Source organism: Charadrius vociferus, unplaced genomic scaffold, assembly GCF_000708025.1.
Source record: "Charadrius vociferus isolate BGI_N301 unplaced genomic scaffold, ASM70802v2 scaffold342, whole genome shotgun sequence".
Classification (NCBI taxonomy): domain Eukaryota; kingdom Metazoa; phylum Chordata; class Aves; order Charadriiformes; family Charadriidae; genus Charadrius; species Charadrius vociferus.
Genome location: NW_009647231.1, coordinates 1,518,252 through 1,538,906, shown reverse-complemented (window position 1 = coordinate 1,538,906; position 20,655 = coordinate 1,518,252). Strand labels below are relative to the sequence as shown.

Here is a 20,655-nt window from a genome sequence, read left to right as displayed (position 1 = left end):
TCCTATCACTACATGCCCTAGTCAAAAGTCCCTCCCCACCTCTCCTGTAGACCCCCTTCAGTCACTGGAAGGCCGCAATAAGGTCTCCCCAGAGCCTTCTCTTCTCCAGGCTGCACAACCCCAACTCTCTCAGCCTGTCCTCAGAGGAGAGGTGCTCCAGCCCTATGATTGTCTTCATGGCCCTCTTCCGGACCCACTCCAACAGGTCCATATCCTTCTTATGTTGAGGGCTCCAGAGCTGGAGGCAGCATTCCAGATAGGGTCTCACCAGAGCACAATCGAGGGGGACACTTGCCTCCCTCAACCTGCTGGCTGTGCTTCTTTTGATGCAGCCCAGGATGGGGTTGGCCTTCTGTGCTGGGACCCACGCAGCTCAGGGTCTCTCCATGCCCCAGAAAGCTCTTGGGGAGCTGCAGCGGTGCCCCGCAGTAGCCCTGTGGGCACCTCTGCTGCTCCCCAAGAGCTTTCTGGGGCACAGAGAAGCCTCTGCTGGCATCTCCAGTCCCCTTCCTGACAAAAGGAGCAAAGTCTGGACCAGCCAGAAGCAGCATGCACTGTTTCTTGCTAAACTGGATGCCAAGGCAGGAGTAATGAGTTTTTCAGTATCTATATTAACTCTATTTGAGATGGCAGCAGCTAGTATGAGGATTTGCCTTCCAGAACTGGTCTGTGTGGTTGGTTCATTGGTTTGCTCTTTCACTAAACCAAACACGAAAAAAAACACCCAAAACCCAGACACCATCCAACTGTTATTTTTATATAAAGCTATTCAAAAAGTGATCTACAAAACAGAAACATCTGAAGATGCAAGAAACAGGAGGAAGAAAACAAGAAATGCTTTAAAAACCCAGAAGCCTGTCTGAGGGGAGAGAAAAGTTAAACCAGAGACAGCAGCCCTTACCGTAAGCAGAACCTGAACAGCATTCCTAAACCCAAGATACCTTAGATACACTGATCACACATCTTTCTGGTGCCAACTGTAAGAGCTCCCTGACTAGCTGCAGAAAAGAAGCCGTTCCACCAGCAGATGATACAAAAAGGCTTACTGGAAAGAGAAGTGTTTAATGCCCTCTTTTTATGCCAGAATGAAAAAATAGATCTGTTTCATGGTAGCCAAGGTAGTGGATCTACATCTAGTAATGACTTGTTCCAAGATCATATTTAACTTGACTATACTGTTACCTTTAACTACAAGACAACCGTATGAAGCGGTACCTTCTCTCTCACAAGCGCCCACCATGCCAACTTCACAAACAACTCGCACAGAATCTCTTGTACTTCAGGTTCCTGCTGGGAGCATCAGTTCCAGCGATTCAAGTCGCACATAGGCTTCGCTTGCCACTCCTGTGAGTATTTAAAAAGGAATTTGCTTATCCCAAAAGTCCAGGTTTGGGCAAATACCCCATGGCTCTAACAGACCAAGTTTTGGCACCCAACTAAAAGGGATTTTGTTGCACATGGATACTGTTTTGTATGCTTATCCCGCTGTGATTCAAAATAGCTGTTTTCTCAGGCTCGTCCACTGAGAATGATATCATGTCCCAAGCGCTCTCGTTAAATTAATTGCCTGAGTTTTCTTTGTTTTACGTAGTTGAATAAGTAAGGCTCACTGCCTGTGAGCTCATGGAAATAACTTCATTTGAACAATTGTTCCATCCATCTCTCTACGGTCTTTGTAGAAGATAATTAAAAACCACTTCCCACCCCAAACAGAAACCATTTGTAGGCACGACACGCAGTTTGCAAACACTTTTTTCCTAGGACCCTTCTATTCTTTCCAAGCCAATTTATTAAGTATCAGTCAGATTGGGTTTAAAAAGCAGAAATCAAAATAGCTGGACAGCTATGAACATTTTTTTCCTTGCAGAGGGGTCTAATTCCACGCAGGTCGAAGCTGCAATGAAACACAGGCACAGAACAGCTGTAGTTATGTTCAAACATATCCCATATAACTTACCCTCTTTAACAGCAAAATGCCATTTTACCCTAGAATTGAGAATAGCACGGAACCCTGGAACCAAAACACAGGTTTAGAAGCAAAAATGGTCTTTGGGGACAAGTCTCAACATTAGTGCCTGTGCAACCCAGGGTATTTTCCCACTTAGAAACTTGGAAGGCCATAAGGCAACAGGAGGAGGAAACAAAGCAGAGATTTCATCCTCCACCTTGTGGTCTGTGGTGAAGAACAGCGATGGCCGGGTCAGGACTGCTGGTGCTGCCGTGACTGCATTCCCCTCTCCTCATTTTCTCCACAGCTATGTTCATACAATGGACTCCACAGCACTGCTCTGGCTGTGGGCATCAGGGAGAAGAACACGAGGAGGAGGTGTGTCTCACAGTTTTTGCAATCCTGCCTCAGCAGTGAAGCCGCTGTCTGTCTCTGGTTTAACTACAGAATCGTGAAAAATGGGTGCCACTTGCAAAACCAAGCAACATACAGCAGAGTCTTATTCACACACACAAGGTCCCTTGAGGTAGCAGAAAAAGCAGCTTTCCCATGTCTCGGACAACTGGCATAGCTGTAGAAGTCCCAGAGCCAGGGAGATGATCTGCACTAAAAGCACTACCAATTGTCACATTGCTAAATAGCACCTTAGTTCCAGCTTTGCCTTAGTCCAAACCCTGATATATACCTTGTCACATACCCTAACGTTTATACATGAGCTGTCATGGAATAGGATCAAAGAGAAAAGTCCACACCCAAGAAATGCCATGCCAGATTATTTTCCTCCCTTCACCAACAGGAACTTCGTCTGAAAAACCTTCTTTATACGCAGGTGTTATGGAAACACAACAGTTCCCATACATACGTGAAGGATGTGACTATGGCTTGGGCAGGCAACCAAAGCCAGCTTGCAGTCTCCCCAGCACCGTAACAGCAGCAGCAAAGATGGGCCAACACAGGGTTCTAGGGTACGTTTTCCACCAAAATATGTATCACAGTAGGCTGCCCCCTCACTCAGCACCTGCTGAACCTGTGCTACTGTGTCTTTACTGCTATTGTTACCAATGCTAATTACAGCTAGCCCTGGGTTTGCCTATACGTGTCACGGTCATTTTACTGTGTAGTCAAGCCCTGAGGTCCCAAGCCTGTCAGAAGTCTGAATGAAGTCCTCTATCTCAGAAGCGATCTCAAAGCTGGTATGACCATTTCAGGGGACGCAACAGTTCATTCTCACAGAGAGGAAAATTGCCTAGTAAATGAGCCAGTGAATTCTATACAGCTGCAGATGCTCAGCAAACTGTCAATGAAGGTCTGAGCAAAAAAAAAAAAAAAAAAACCAAAAAACAAAAAACCAGAAGGACTCCCAGAAATTAGGATACTGCAGTCAGCGAAAGTAAGCTTGCACAGATTTACCAAGGGACTTCAACATCAAATTCCCATGCACGCAGAGCTTTGCTGTCCAAGTGCACACTTTGCATGTACTTGCCACTTGCCATAAATTTTCTGACTTGTTTACATTCACCTTTATAATATCTCGGACCACATTGACCCAGATTGTTACAACTGAGCTCTAAACCACTTGAACTAAGAATTTCTACAGGAAACTTGAGGAGGTTTAGAAGCATCAGAAAATATGCAGATGCAGACTTCAATAAAGCTACTTAGCTGGAAAGAATTGCCAGAAAGTATCTTTGTGCTAATGTCAGCCAATTTTTCTAAATTAATTTTGAAACAATTCGTCATCCAACTTCCTCACCTCCTTCCAATTTACAGCAGTCATTGTAAACATTGCTAGGACAGCACAAGCAGATGATGGAACACTTTCCTTTTAAGAAAGAAAACTGCGTAACTTCATACCTCTATAAACTTCACCATATTTGGTAAAGAATCGGTAAAGGTTTGCATTCTGTGACTGCTATAGGAGCAGTAGTGGTCATTTCTGTATAACTTGAAGAGCTAAGAAAATTAACCCACCACCCAAAAACATATAACAAAGCAAGTAGCTTACAATAAGCTAATATTTTAATTTTTTTTTTTAAATTAAACTACAGAAGCAACCAGGCAGGCATCATGTTTTACTGCTCCAGTGACTTCCATAACAGTTGCACTGACTTATTTAGCATCTCAACTTGTCTCTGAGTAAGACCAAAAGAGGGATTTTGTTCGATATGAAAGAATATGGCACACAAAGCACCAAAGAGAAGAACTTTGTACCAATCTCAACTTGTCACGATTTCAGTTTTGTAAAACTTGCGCATGCACCATAAAGATATTAAGAGCATTAACATGAACAGCTGGTGGTAGTGAGGTAGAGATTAGTGTGTTTTGTTTTTTTTTTCATTAAAGGTAAAAAAGAAAAATCATCACAGGATTGCTTTAGATTAATGAAGGCAGAACTCAAACATCATCACAAAAGCCAATTCTCTTAGAAAGACCAGGACTAATCACTTCTAGTACAAACATAAAGGATGCTGGGTAAGCTCCTTTTAACAGATGAGTTCTGCTCGTAAATGCAGACAAATCTCTCAGCATATGCAGGGCAAACCTCAAGAATTTCAGCCAGTTAAACAAGACTCCCCAGCCAGAAACATTAAATTCTGAAATGCAACCATTTACAAGACACCTCTTCCAGCTGAAGAACAAGGTGCAGTACCGCAAGATGTTGAGTAACAAGTCACGTCTGTACACGCAGCATTTTAAGAATCCAATTTTCTCTGCTCTTCTGGAAACAGGAGTATCACAAGCCTGTGACGGCAGAAAACTTTGCAAAGAAAAATTTCAGAGAGTTAAGAGAACCTCAAAGAGACAAAAGAACATGAGGACGAATTTCAAGACGTCAATAATTCTGGAGGCTACTTTTAACATAAAAAGAATACAGAGACTAGAACTCTATTTAGCTGTTTTATAAGAGCCATAGCAGCAGTGGCTGGGACTTGCTACTTGTTTCGGTAAGCAGATGAGGAGGCCAATATAACATGTTTAATAACTGGAGCTCCAAGTATAGAGAATGTGTGTGCACACATGGCTTTTTTTTTTTTTTTTAATGCAACCGATTAAGTCATGGCCCATCAGGTACAAGCAAACTTTACATTTATGACAGGGTAAAGTGTTATGAGGAATAAAGCACATGATCAAAATCTACATAGCAGACGCTGGAGAAGACCATCTACCCAGGTTTTAAACATTTGCTGTGCCAAGCAAAGAACTTTCTCAAGCTGAAACATCTTTCCATGTGAAAAAAAATTTGCAACTTTTAGGGTCTGCACTGAAAAACAACCTGTCCCAAAACCTCTATAACTTACTGATATGGTTTTGAGGAGGAAAAATGTTTTCTGTCTCATTCTACCCTTTATTAGAAGAACTTGGTGTGTAAAAATTGTGGAACTGATTCAGCTTGAGTCAGTAGCTAAAGGCAACTCAAAATCTTCCAGAACAGGGCTTCTTCAGCAGCAGTATGAACTGCACACCCAGATTTGAACAGGAGTGCAATTAATCTGAGATTTGCAGTGGGAAAGCAAGCAGCAGGCACAAGGGAAAAACATTAAGAGGTCCTGTTTACTCTGTGACACTTGGGTGTCAGAGTCAAATGCACTGGAAGCATTCAAACTATTTTTTGGTGTTTGAACCGTTTCTTCAAGTTGTATGATTGCTAATGAGCACTGAGATAACTCATTAGATTCTTCATTAATTCTATTTGTTTCAGACATGGCAATTAAATCAGAATTGTGATTGGAGATAAACCAGTGCCACTTTCCCAGCTTTTCTAATCATGATGACACAGAGCTGTAGTTATTCTGACTCTTTGGAATCAAGAGTGAGAAAAATCTATAGCCTTTCCTGTGTCTCACTCTCCACAAAAAGTATCTTTTTGCATGATAAATATTTAGATTTACAGCAGTTAGAAGCAAACTCACAGGCTAATGAATAATAATTAAAAAAACAAGCGGGGATTTTATTACATTGGGATTTCTTACTGATTGACAGCAATCATTAACTGAAGTATAATAGGCTGGTAAAGCTGAACAGCTTGCATAGGTATTTTTAAACAAAGAAACTGAGAAAGGTGACATAGATAACAATTTTAACCACAGAAATAATTGTTCAGCTTAAAATAAGGACAGTATAAAAATAATTAACACATTTACATTCATTTATCCAAGGCCACCTCTTCATGAACAGAAGCAAAGACAATAGTATATAGGAATAATACAGCCTAAATTCTCACACATCTATTCCAAACAGGAACTAGAAAGTCTATTTGGCTTCTGTTCCCTTAAAAAGTTGTTCCAGCCTCAGATCAGCAAGAAGAACCGAACCCGTCAAACTTTAAGCTATCAAATCCAACACTCTCCCATACTATTATTGAAAAAACACACACATTTATAAAAATAAAGCTAACAAACAAACTGTACAGCCTGTGGTCCTGATTCTAACATTTATAACAAACAGGACGTAGACAAAATTATAGTCTGTGAGGTGAGACTGGCCACAGGCAAGAATTCGGCCATATGTTCAATTTATAAACCTGGGATCTAAGCTTCTCTTTGTAACAAGATTAGCTAGGCAAATCTGAGATAATTGGAGTTTACTATTTTTATCTGTTGCAAAGACCACACGAAAAAGTAAATAAAGACAATGACATTTTGTGACAGAAAAATTAAATACAAGAACCAATTTTAAAAGAAATTAACAACTAAAAGTCCCAAAATACCTAGTAAGACCAGCCTACTAATTAGGCAACAACTTATACAGCTAGACTGAAAAGACTTAGTCATCACCCATTAGAAACAGAATATGCAAAGGCTTAAAAATTTTTGTCATACACAATATATTGCAGCGGATATCTATAAACTCCAGTTGTTCGTCAGCATGACAGAGGACATCAGATTATAAATCTAACAATTCAAGATACAGATGTTTTTGAAGTGGTGTTCCTGAACCTTTGTAAATAGATGAACAAGCTTCCATTTCTGTGAGCAGCTCTGGTGATGTGGTGTTAGTGTACTGAAGTACCTTCATTTACATTTCCTCAAGGCTTCTCTTGATAGCTTCTTCCAATTCTGCATCTTCCTCTGCATAAAAACAAAAAACCCGATTATAATCTCAAACTATGATTGATAACTAGTCATAAACACAGCTACATTAATATTACTACATAAAGCAACAAACTACTTCCGTGGGCAATCTCAGCAGACTGCAAAAAAAAAAAAAAAGGTAGAGAAATAGAACAATTTCCCTCCTCCTCTCTTATGCTGTCTTTTCAACACTTCAAAATATAGTAAGAACCTCGACAACTTTCCACTGTATTAACTAGTGGCAGCCCAATGATTAGTTTCAGAGTACAACACAACTACATATTTACTGGTTGAAATAATATCAAGATTAGAACCCATATGTATGCACCAAGAAAAATAAAGTATGAAAACAAAGACACACAAAACAAGCAGAGATGTTTCAGTATTTTCATTCTAGTTCTTTATCAATAGATATTCTCGTATCTCCATTCTAACTTGGCACCACTGTTGTCACTCTTACTAAGAAAACCAGACATAACTAGAGAAAAAAAAAAATAATCGTATGAACAGTAAGAATAGTCTAGATCAGGGCTGTAACATTTTTGATGGTGGTGGGGACAACCTGCATTGCACTCATCCCAACATGTGTTCTCTTAAACACCTTTCATAATACTCAAGAAAGAAACTCTGTTTCTGCATTACATTTAGATTGCTTTGGGAACTAATTGCTTGGTGTTACTGAATTAAATATTGTAAGTTTCACAAGGTTTATATGAACAATAAATATCAATACCAATGGTATAGTTGGAAAAATTAAAGCAGCTTTTAAACACACTCTCACTCTTGAATTCTTCTTCTGCTTTAGGAGGAGACAAGGACATCCTATAACAAAAGCTGTCTGTTCTTATGACAAAGGAAAGAGAATAATTATATATATTAACATAACAGATTTTAAAGCTTTAATTATTAGTGGGCTGTTTTATGCAAGGCCTAGATTTGGAACAGAAATAGTTAACAGTCTACTCATTCACCTGGACTTTCTTGCAACATTCGGTACTACTGATAAAAGGCGTAAGTTAGTTTCTGAATGGAAAACGTTACATGGTCACAGAAACAAAAAAGAATTTTTGAAACCAAAGTACATCAGAAAGCCATTGGCAGACAACTGTTTGCATTAAAATACATTGTCAATTGGCCACCAAGCATATGCAAGAATCAAGAATAAGGTCCAAACTGTGACTCCCTTGCTAATGGCATGCAGTTAGCTCCACAGTGATACCTAGATTGTCCTCTATTCCCTGGAGCTGCTGAAGCAGCTTTTTCTACCTCCTACACTTCCTTTTTGCTTTCTCCTCTTCCAGCAGTTGCTAGTGCTTCTTCCTTTTTACCCCTTTCTGGGGTTGATTTTGCCTTCTTACTCCCTTTTACCCCATGACAGAACTGCCATTAATCGCGCAGGCAACCAGTCAACACAGCTGAAGCCAGGCTGCTTCATAAGGTCAGATGTCTTCAGCAGCACCAGAACTGGGACCTTCTGTGTGCACCAAATGCCACTGCTATCCCTGGTGCCAATACTCAGTGCTAGGGAGACCTGAGCTGGCAAACTCAGTACTGTTGGACATTTAGTAACAATATTTAATAGTTGGTAAATTTGTAACTGAATAAATTCTGGGACTGTAAGATTCAATTATCAGTTTTATCACTGACCTTGGAAAAATTCTTTATTGATTTTTTTTTTTTAAGTCAGTTTCATTTCCATCAGGTGGAAGGGCAGTCAAGCCTTTTAAACAATAAATTATTTTCAAAGTTCACTGTAATTTGTCACCAAAAATTAGTGACTGCATTGTATGAACACCACCACTAAACACAAGAGCAAAAGGATGAAAACAGTTTCAAATAAGGTAAGATTTGATGTGAGCAGACAGCTGTACTGCCAATTCAAACTTGTGCATAAATCTATAGGCCTTTTAGGAGATCAGAGTGCTCTGTTGAGATATAATACCTTATTTTGAACTATTTATTCAGAAGTTCAACTATTTAGTCAGTAGTTCTACTCTGAGTCACCACAGTTAAATTAAACTGGTACAAAGTGAGCTCAGTCAAGTCTTTAATTGCAGAATACCCTGTGGTGCACCAATAAAATAGATTTTGAGTCTGCTTGCATCCTTTTCACGTTACAAAATTACTTTTTATAACTCATCACAGTGTTCTTAACTACTCAAGATTGGCCAGCATATTTTGGACCGTATTCCTAAGAGGTCACTTGCCATAAAACTGATTGTAAGTTTAATTTCTGTATCTTCCATAATTAATAGCACTTCTGAACACAGAAGAATAAAAATTAACAGACCTTCCTGTTTCTTTGTTTCTTCTAAGCTCCTCTTCACTGTGAGTTTGATATCTTCGTCATCTTCACTATCTGAACCTTAAATGCACAAATGAAACATAAATTACACATTGCTTCTATAAAAAAGTTAAGTCACCTCTTGCATTTCTCTTACTGTAACAACATCGTAGGTTGGATTTCAATAAATACATTTGTTATGATGTGAAAATCAAGATAAAAATACATTACAGTGGTAGTTTAAGACAGCAAGTCAAGAGACAAAGTTATTTTTCAGCTACCTTCTTTCCTTTCTCCCCAAAATCTAGAGGCAGACTGCTTCAATTTGATGTTATTTTAAAGAAGTAACAAGAAACAATAGGTGCAGAAGCTACTGCTAGTGTCTACTGCATTTGCTTTTTTGTAACACTCAGTTATTTTTAAAAAAACCAGACAGTACTCACTTTCTACAAAATGTATCAAGGATTTCACTGTGGGAAGAAGTGCTATAGTGCGTCTCTGCCTACACATGATCTTAGCTGTATTTCGCCACCTAAATACTCCATTTGAACAATGGAGTGCAATAACTCAACTGAACAGTGTAATTCAGCAGATGTTGTCCAAGTCTCATAGAAGAAAAAAGCCAATACACTTAGTTTAATCTGCTAGCTCATCATAGCCAAGCCCAGCCAAAACTCCACTACCCTTCCCTTTCTAAATAACTCTATTCTGGAGCTGGAAACCAGCCTCATGCATGACAGCCCTATTTTGAACTGTCTAGTAGGGATTGGTGTACATAAGGTGGGTTGTTTCCCCCCCCCATTTATTTTAAACAGAGTGTCAGTAAACAACAGGTTAAAAAATAAACAAGTCGATGAGTCACATTATGGATTCATTCTCCGGCTACAGGCTATTGCTATTTTGGGAGATGGTCTCTGTAATGAGGTCTCATAGTATTTGCAATCAACTAGGTCTCCTACGGTCATATCAACAGAAGCACCTCTCTTAAAGTCATCACATTTATTAGTGCACCAATGTACTTCAGATTATGTTTACCAGCAAACAACATTCCAATATGGACATCTAATTTACTGACTGTGTGACTTCTGGCATTTTAAATGAGCCAAGTTAGGTATTCAAAGGGATGCGTACACTTTCTAAAATTTGTTTTCAAACCTCTGACATATACCTTGTTTCAACAGCAACGTTGCTGACTTTCCCAATTCCAGGAATACAAACTCCAACAGCTGGTATCAAACAGACATCAGGAGCCAACAAAGATGCCAGAAAGAGCTGGATATACACTGCAGTTAAAATGGTCTTTTCTCCAGTCACTTGGCAGACTGACTGAATCCTTTTTGGAGCTGCCTACTATCTCTGGGCAGAAGAGATAGTATTTTTCACATCATCTTCCAAAGTAAATAAAGCAAAAGAAAAAAATCCACATAACCAACCCCCCCACACCCCGTCATTACAGTCACTCATGAAAGTGAGGAAAAAGTGCAAAGAAAAGGTTTTGCACAAATGGCTTCTCCCTTATCAACCTTTTTTTTAAATCTTCCAGCACGGAAGACATCTCAGACTGTTCTAAAATGTTTTGTACCTGTTAGAGGTCTAACAGTTGAAGCAATCACTCCCCAACCCATTTCTTGGCATAAGCATAATGGAAGAACTGACTTCTTGTGAGCAGCAAGGTATAGTTCAAGAGGATCTCTGGTTTGCTACCATTTCAAATAAAAATGCATTAAAAGCACTTTTCTGAAGGTTTGTGGCATTTTTTTTAGGCAACTTGACAGAAGATGCTGGCAAACAGGCAAGGCAATATTCTTCTGATTGGCATCTTGCATAGATGTTTAAACAGCAGAGGACAGGAATAGTCAGAAATCCAGGCGTTTCTTTTAGATATGATCTAAAGAAGTCAACTTCGCTGGAACTGGTTATAGAGTCAGTGAGCATTCACCCCAGAAGAAGCCATGATGGTAACCCACTGACACGCTATCAGAGGACAGCTTACCCCTGGCTTCCCCAACCCAGGCAACAGGCTAACCTGACACTCATTTTTCAGAATACAACAGACCAGCAGATAAGTTGACTTTACTGTCAATTAGGACAGTTATGAATGCTAAAAGAGGGTCTGTAGACAGAATTACTTTAGTTCATTAACAACGTTTAAGATTCATCTTATGTATTAATGCAGGCCTCATCTTGCCAAAGTGTTTTGCTAGTCACACCACCTTAATTACACCACTGGTGCACACATTCATATTGAAACGGAGGTATATGCAAACTGGCATGCAAAACATTTAAACATTTTTAAAACAGGCTGCCTGCCCCACGATTTATCACTGCACCTGATATGCAATAACTAAATACTACTTGATAGTTACAACATCACAGAGAACAGGTTTGCTTAAAGCATAGCTGAAGACAACACCATTCCACTGCCAGAAACTATGAAACTTGAAAACAATTAGTACTGATGACCTTCTGTTAGTTTGTGGGGGGGAATCAGCTCACAGTCAAATATGGTTATGAAGGATGTTCAAAGTCTCATGAGCTACGCTCTGCCATCAGTGGTCATTATTTGCAAGACTTCTCTCCCCTCTACCTATCTGTATTAATGCATATTCAACTTCCCATGAAGGCAGTTGCTGGATTCTCTGAAATCTTTGAGTTGGTGAAAGTTAACCTGTTAAGAGGCTAACAAAGAGCCAAATCTTATTTAGGAGCTTTTCATACAAAGGCTCGGCAGCATCTCAAATTATACTGAAACTTTCATCAGGCAAAACCACAAATATGGTTATGCTTGTCCTCAGTGTGCCCCTCTGCCCCCACCCCCCCCAAAGCTACACAGAGCAAAGACTAAAGACACAAAAGTAGTAAAAATGAGTAGTAAAAGTCCTGATATGCTTCTATGGGAACCAGGAAGAAGACTGTAACAGTCAGAAGAAAAGCCATCTGCAGGCAAAAAACCTAGGCAGAAACATTCCAACAAATAAAGGGGGAGGGGGAAGGAGAGGGGCAGGAATTTGCCACTTGTCAACTAAAGAGAAGGAGAGGCCAACTGATTGAACAGATACATTTTCAAGTCAGAAGACACCAGGCTGATTTTCCGCATGGAACAAGTCATTGTGCTTGATGTGATGTTGCTCGTAGTGTACCTGTACCCTGTGACTGAACACAGGTCTCAAGCAAATCTTGCATTCCAGTTAAGGATATAGAATCATAAAATGATTTAGGTTGGAAAGGACCTTAAAGATCATCTGTTTCCAACCCCCCTGCCATGGGCAGGGCCACCTCCCACTTGACCAGGTTGCTCAAAGCCTCATCCATCCTGGTCTTGAACACCTCCAGGGATGGGGCATCCACAGCTTCTCTGGGCAACCTGTTCCAGTGTCTCACCACCCTCGGGGGGAAAGATTTTTTTCCTAATATCTAATCTAAATCTACCCTCTTCCAGTTTGAAGTCATTCCCCTTTGTCCTATCACTACATGCCCTTGCAAAAAGTCCCTGTCCAGCCTTCTTGTAGGCCCCCTTCAGATTCTGGAAGGCTGCTATGAGGTCTCCCTGGACCCTTCTCTTCTCCAGGTTGAAAACCCCCAACTCTCTCAGCCTATCTTCATAGGAGAGGTGCTCCAGCCCTCTGATCACCTTCGTGGCCCTCCTCTGGACCTGTTCGAACAGGTCAGTGTCCTCTTATGTTGGGGGCTCCAGAGCTGGACACAGTACTCTAGGTGGGGTCTCACCAGAGCAGAGTAGAGGGTCAGAATCACCTCCCTTGACCTGCTGGCCACACTTCTGATGCATCCCAGGATACAGTTGGCGTTCTGGGCTGCGATCATGCATTGCATATACTCCACACACACATCACAGAATGGCTGAGGTTGGAAGAAACCTCAGGGGGTCATCTTGTCCAGCCTCCCCCTGCTCAAGCAGGGCTACCTAGAGCTGGCTGCCTAGGACTACGTCCAGAAAGCTTTTGAATATTACGAAAAAGATACTGTACTGGGGAGCTCAGGTTGTTTCTCCCCAGGTGCAGGACTTCGCACTTCTCCTGGTTGAACTTCATGAGGATCCTGTTAGCCCATTTCTTCCCTGCTGAGGTTCCTCAGGATGGCAGCACAACTCGCTGGTGTATCAGCTGCCACTCCCAGTTTTGTGTCTCAGCAAACCTGCTGAGAGTACACTCTGCTCCACCATCTAGGTCATCAATGAAGACATTAAACAGGACCGGACCCAGTATTGACCCCTGTGGTACACTACTTGTTACTGGCTTTCAACTGAACTTCATGCTACTGATCATGTTATGGGTCTGGCCATTCAGCCAGTATTCGATCCACTTCACTGTTTGCTCATTCAGCCCACACTTCATCAGCATATACTCCTGGTACTGCTGGCATCTTCTGGTGATGAAGAGTAAATAAGAATGTTTAATTTGGAGAAATCAGACATGTCCTGTGTCTCTTGTTAAAATGCTGAGCACATTCTGTAGCTCCCAACTCCTCTGGGGTCAGAGGAAAAGCAATTGACCAGTTTCTCAGCCAAGAGATCTTAAGATATGCCCTCTTCTCTCATACATTTTGTTAAATAAACAACAGCTAAGAAGCTGTGACCATACCTATTCTCTCAAAGAAATCCTACTGCTCACTACTGTCCTCAAGTATTGCAAAATTCCGGCTAACCAAAAAACAGGAAAGCAAGTTCTGGATGTATACATAGCTCAGAGATCAGAAAGATTAACCCTACAGATGGGAGCAAATATAATGATTTTTTGACATTTCATGAGTCTCTCATAGAAACCTATTCTGGGAAGAGACTGGCCAGCTTTCACAGAATGCAAGCGCCACCCACTGTCTTGACATAAAAGTGTCACAGCTTGAATTTGGATTAGCTGCCCGCATGGCTCAGCATAATTCCTCCCCTCTAAATCTGACCCTCTTCTCTTGCAGCCTCCCTAGTTACCACCACCCCCTTAATAATTTCCATCAGGTTTACTGGTTCCTCTGTCTCACCACAGACTCGATGTCCCTTCCCCGGCCTTAGTCCTCCTCCCTTGCCACACACCTTCTTAACGTACCTCCTGACTACTCATATGTTGTGCAGTCTCACACATTGGCCCCACTCCTCTCTCCTACAATTTTCCTTCTCTTAGTCTTTTCAGTAAATCCCAACCTCAACTGCCTCTTTCCATCCTAATGTACAGTGACATTAATATCACATTTAACTCACTGTCTCTCCAATCACTGAGCATTTTCCTTTTACAGTTGATGTTTGAAGTTTTAGTGCTACCTGACCTTAAGGAGATCACTAAAGTTACGTCATTCAGGATCTTAGTAACTACTTGTGGTGGTGCAACCCCTCCCCCCTTCAGGCTACTTGGTGCCTGGTGTGATCCATCCCAGCCCCTCACCTGGGCCACATAACACCACAATTGACTAGAATGTTATGACAATCCGTTAACACCTGGGACACATAATAATCCACCATAAAAGAAAGAAAGAAGTGAAGGGTAATGGACCAGAATGTTATGGCAACCCCTTAGTGCACCTGGCTCCCGTATCCCCTGTTGCTTGGAAACAGTAACAACAATCAATCACTCCAGACAATGTATGGATTGTTGCCCAAAGAGCCACACATTAGCTTTTATGAGTGTGGGCATTCTTACCTTGTACTGGATCCAAATACTTTCTGTCCATCTGGCAGTGTACATGTAAGGAGTCAAAAAGGGCACCTGCCGGCTCACTAGTTGCCCACTGAGATGGGACCTTTGGTCCTAGCAGTCAAAGACTCATGTCTGTGTGTGTGTGTGCGTGACCCCTCAAGGGATGTGTGTTGGTATGTTTGTGTTCGTACACATATATATTGACTTAGGATACCCTATAGTAAGTCAGTGTGAGTCTTGTCATTTTTGAATCTGTAATTAAGTCACTGTTCAATTGTTTTGTTAAATCACCCCGCAAATCCTTAAATTGGTTAATGGTTAAGTGCTGCTAAAAATAAACTTCTTAATCAACTGGAAATCATTAATAAATTTTGAATTGCTGCTAAATCATAAGCGTGTCAAGTATTTCCATTCGTGACACTACTTAGCCAAAAACTTAACATCAGTACCCCATCCTTACCTTTGTTATCAATCACATTCAGTATGTATGATCATGCTGCTTTAAAAATACTGTTCCTTGGCTTCAGAATCCTTTCCTTTATTCCTTCTTCAGTATGTCCCTGGAGGACCCTCACCACATACTCCTCCCCAATACTCACTGCTCTAATCTCCGCTTCTTCATTAAGGTAACATCATCTGTAACTGTAAGTACAGCTACTCCCGCCCTGCTGAGGGTCCCCAAACACACAAGACCTCTCTTCCTCCATGCAAACTAAAGCTTCACTCTCTATATCTTTTCCTACAGATGCTCACTCATCAGTTCATTCAAGTGTAACATGACTAAAAATAAAGCTCTCAATCCCCAACCCTCTTCCAATTGCATTTTTTGGAAACTGTGGCCAATACCATCGTGGTCACTCAGACTTTCATTTAACCTTTGACACCTCTCAAATTCACAACCAGACTAAACTAAACCTTGAGGACTTTTTTGTATGATCTGAGTGTGAGAGGTCTTCCCAGTTCATCCACTTGGCTACAGTTCTTGTTCAGGCTTATTATCTTAGGTCTTATAATATCACTTTCTCCCTAGGGCATATACATATATTCAGAGATGCACACAACAGATGCCACTGACATACCAAAGCCAATAGTAACTTCCTGTTGTAGCTTAACACGAGGTTACAACTCAAGGGTGACTTTCTTATCGCTCTGTGCTGCAACAGGCTGTGACCGCTGTAATAACTGTAAATAAAGGAATAGATTCTTACTAGCGTAACTATCATTCATTCATGCTGCATCACACTGCAGATGCTCAAGCCCTTCACATTCAGTCTCTTTGGACAGTGGGGGCTGGAGGTCATGACATATCTTTAGTCAGTTGCAGTCTGTATTAACTGAAGGTTCAGAAAAAGTAGAGACTGGGGTCTGATGCAGTATTCATATTGGACCTCAACACCCATAAAAACTTGACTACTGAGAAGGCAAGCAATTATTTGGATAGCAGGAGCTAGGAGACTTAGCAGCATTCATCAAAATGAACTGAAATCCTGCTCTGCCAAACAAACTCTCATAGAAACTGCATTCAGTAGTATTTAAACACTTTAGGCAACAGTAGCAGATTGAAGATGTAGGCTGACAACTGCACTTGAGCACAGAAAAAACGAAGCTTATGGGTCAGTGAAAGAGGTGCTGTGGCTATTTGGCGGACATAGTACATCACTACACCTTGATTCTGACAGTCTCCTGAGACAGCCTGGCTCTTTAAAAGAAAGGAGAAGAAATACTCACAAAATTCTGTCCTCTTATTAAAAGAAGTCCGATTTACTTAAGAGCTCAGTCAATAAAGGATCTCATCTGAATATGCCTGTGAGAAATATAGTTAAGCTAAAGCCATCAACTTACACAAAAATAACTTTTGTCAACAAAGCAAGTTGTGGCACTCCTGTCAGTGGCAGGATGGGTATGATAATCCCCAACTTACCATCAGTTTTGCACTCAACATTGTCCAGCATTCATTAAAAGTATAAACTGTAGCAGTACTGTCATGACTAGATATCAAGTAGGGAATAATGGTGTTTTTCTGCATGCTACAAACTTTTCTTTGCAAAGGAATTACAATGGGAGACATTGAAAACTCTTCCCTTCTACCCTTCTCAAACCACTCGGTTAACATGCATGAATCTCCCATTGTGTGTTGTGCTTTCCACACAAAAGAAAAAAACCCCTCTGTATTTATGAACTCAAGTTCAGCAGCAGAAGAGAGCAAATAAGAATAAGTGTCTTGCCTACCCTCAAAGGAAATGAATGCATCCACTACAGCCAGTAGTCGCCTATGGTAACATATAGTTGATATCCTATCACAACATATGCGGGAACTTTTCTTTTTATTTATTTTAAAATGAATGAATGTACCACAGTTCCCATATCAGTTCCGCTGACATGGTAAAATGGCTCACAAGGTGCAACTGTGAGAGATTGCCACAATCCAAACACAGTCAAGCTGCTCACAAACTAATGATATCTCTATGAAGGTGATTCAGGGAAACAGCTTTTTAATTTTCAAGCTCATCCAGCACCAACAACTATCAAATATTTTTCAACACAATTTTCTGTGGTAACCATTTCTCACTTGTTTCTCCCTCCAGAATAATAGCCATAGGCTTGAGAAAGTCACAAAGCAAGTAATTCTTGTTTATATTTCCTTATATTCAGCTGCATTTCTGTAATAGGACAACAGGTTATACCAGCCTACGATACACTGCACGACTTTCCATTTCAGCCCTCCGATACTGGTCTTGCCACACTAAGACTTGCAAATGCTTGCTGATGCTGCTGAGCCATACACCGAAACGTGTATTCTGTGATGGCTTTATCTTTTTAAAAAAAACATTATAGACTCCTGGTAACGACACCATCCCACTACACAGTGAACACAGGTCTATCATCAATACTGAATTTTCTAATGTCCTGTTTTAATAAAGGAACAGGAGACAAAGGCAGCTCTCACTATCTGGGTCCCCTCCACTGACACCAGCTGAAGAAACAGACCAAGGGTGGCTCAAGACAATTCTGTTCCTTACAAGTTTGCCAGGGAACACTGATAGCCAAAGGACTCATGCATAATTCCATCCCTTTCCTGCTCAAAGTTGTTTGGGTTTTTTTTTTTTGGTTTTTTTTTTTTTTATAGCGACCACATGGACAACTGAAGTGGTATGCACAACCATCAGCCAGCAAGTTAAGGTTTGGGGTCTCTCAATAGTGACCATCACCATAATAGTAAACTAAATATTAACGTAATAAAGGACATTGAAAGAAGGGTTAGATTAGGAAACTTCTGAACGCAAGACCAATATAAAAAAGAAATACTGGAGTATAATTTATAAACAGGAAATGGTTAGATCAAAGTCATCACCTCTGAGCCAGTATACCCTGGTGAATAAAGCTATACGAGCAAAATTACCCAGGCAGGGAACTAGAGTACCCTGACGCAGCAAGTCATTCCCCTGTCCTCACCATCTCATATTGTTAAGTTGCGCAACAAACTGTAAAAGACCCTGCAGCTAAATTGACTTGCAGCTAAATTGACTTAAATTGACTGCTTGCAAGTTACAGCTCTCTCCCAACTCTTCCTCCCCAAAAATATGCAAAGCTCTGAAAGCAAAAACAGCCTCCCACATTAATATATAGTTATAGCTATAATTACATTAGAAGAGATCTATCAACCTAGGAATTTCAAGACACTCTACAAAGAAAACATTTGTAGTGGGAATGCAATGATTCAATGTGTAGCTTTATGGATAACCGTGGAGAAAAGTCATCTTCCCCCTTGAGCAAAATGAACTGCACTAGCGAAAGGATAGTTCTGTGATTAACTACGCCAAGAAACTTTACTGGTATGGCTGCTTCTGACTGGGAATCACATTTCCATTATCCAGCTGAAAAATCTAGACCAGCCAATGCCTGGGGTGGCCAGAAAACTGTATAAGCACCTTTTCTGTTTCAGAAGCACATAAATCAATTCCAGCTCACCACAGATCATTTTTTTTTTCAGGAAACCACTTTACTTTTCCCTTCAATGCCAATTCACCTTTCAGTGCAAATGCTCCACTTTAGTCTTCCTGGTAGAACAGCAGCACCGTGTGATGCTCTCATACACCTGCACCAAGACTAGCAATGTGTTTTTCTGAAAACAGTTTAGAGCAAATTCAGGAACAACTTTCTGTAATCTGCACTCAATTTACAAGCTCCCAAAACCACAACAAGAAACCAGGAAAAGCAGTAACATGTCTACAGAGAAATGTCAGGTCTTCTAGGAAAACTTTACTTCAAGATATTTTAAAATATTCAGAAAAATTAAAACTCATCTCAGGTCTGGTACCCTTTGCATGAAAGTGACCTGGCTCAAACCTCTTTGATTATCCTACATAAAAACAGTGTGGCCATTTTAGCAGGCCATTAATTCGAATATGTCATTCTAGAGAACTTAAAAGCTTTCATTGATATTTTTCCTCCAAACAGATGTGTGAGCCATGTGCCAGTGAAGACACTTATCAAGTGACTGGAGTAGACAGGAGGACAATCACAGTTAATAGGCAGAGATATTTTGGGAAATAATGATACTTTAGCAGTGTCATGTTTGTTTCAGACCCAGAACAAATCAAGCAAAGCAGATTTGAGTACAAATTGACAAATATGCACACAAGAGCACTCTTCTAAAGCTTCTCTTTAACTAGAAAGGAGTTTTCAGACTGAAACAACCATTTGCCTCCTGCTACAATCAAGAATACAAGGAGGACAGTTTGTTGTGTTGAATAAAAATGCTTAATTAAGTCTGGTTTCAAGCATGCCCCAAGCAAATTGATTTTCTGATCTATATTTCATTGAAATACCAGTACAAGACAAGAAGCATGAAGCAACGGCTTGTGTTACCAGCACAAGCGTTCAATTCTTTTATTGGAAAGAACTATCGGTTTACTGGAAAGATTGTGTTTAATGTTTATTTTCTACCTTTTGTGGTATCTGAAATGCTGTTTAGCAAGGCACACATCATGTCTCCTTCGATGTGGTGAGGATTTAGGATGCGAGCTGACCGCTGAGTCATCTTAAATTGAGATTCTAGTTCCAGGAAGCTTTTGTCTCCAGAAAGTACAGTGAAAGGAATTTGCTTGGGCAGGTGCTCATCCAGACGACCAGCCTGAATGGAAACAAATGACAAATGTTGAACTGAGATCATGTTTTTATCTTGTGGGGTTTGGCTAGCTCTTTGCAAGACATGTCTTCGTAGGAAAGCCTTCTACAGCAACTCACCTCTGCCTTTACGGTCTGATGCACATTATACCACTGTGAAAGGTATTATTTCAACACTTTGACACTACATTTCTTCTATACATACGACAATAGATATAAGACATGGCTACCAGAACAGTACGGATGAAGTACAGAACAAGTTCCTAGAAAGCAGCATTTCAGAACCATCTCCACATAAAACAAGTCATCTGTGCAGAATGTTTTAAAAATCATAAAAAAGGGTAATATAACACACAAACTCTGCTGCAAAACATGCTTATATCATATAGTTACATTCTCAAGTAGTTTTATCTAACTGATTAAGCACTATATTAAGAACATGAGTCACCATGGCATCCCAGATTCCTATCCTTCACCTGCACCTCTCCCAACTCAGCCAAAGCCCTAGGTCTGCCACACAGAGGCACTGCTCTTTGTCATAGCAACAGGGTCTTTGAAACTGGCACCCACCCAACTCCATCT

General features: G+C 40.6%; 1 protein-coding gene across 1 annotated transcript in view; it reads right to left on the bottom strand.

The window, feature by feature from the left end:
* Nucleotides 1–6,884: 6,884 nt before the first annotated feature.
* Nucleotides 6,885–20,655, bottom strand: part of ZNF451 (zinc finger protein 451) — a 39,678-nt gene continuing 25,907 nt past the window's right edge. Inside the window, exons 12-14 of the mRNA XM_009879836.1 lie at nucleotides 19,894–20,080; nucleotides 9,311–9,385; nucleotides 6,885–7,017 (exon numbers count right to left, since the gene is read on the bottom strand). Coding sequence (XP_009878138.1) covers nucleotides 6,965–7,017; nucleotides 9,311–9,385; nucleotides 19,894–20,080 — 315 coding nt within the window. The 3' untranslated portion in view covers nucleotides 6,885–6,964. The remainder of the gene's footprint in view (nucleotides 7,018–9,310; nucleotides 9,386–19,893; nucleotides 20,081–20,655) is intronic.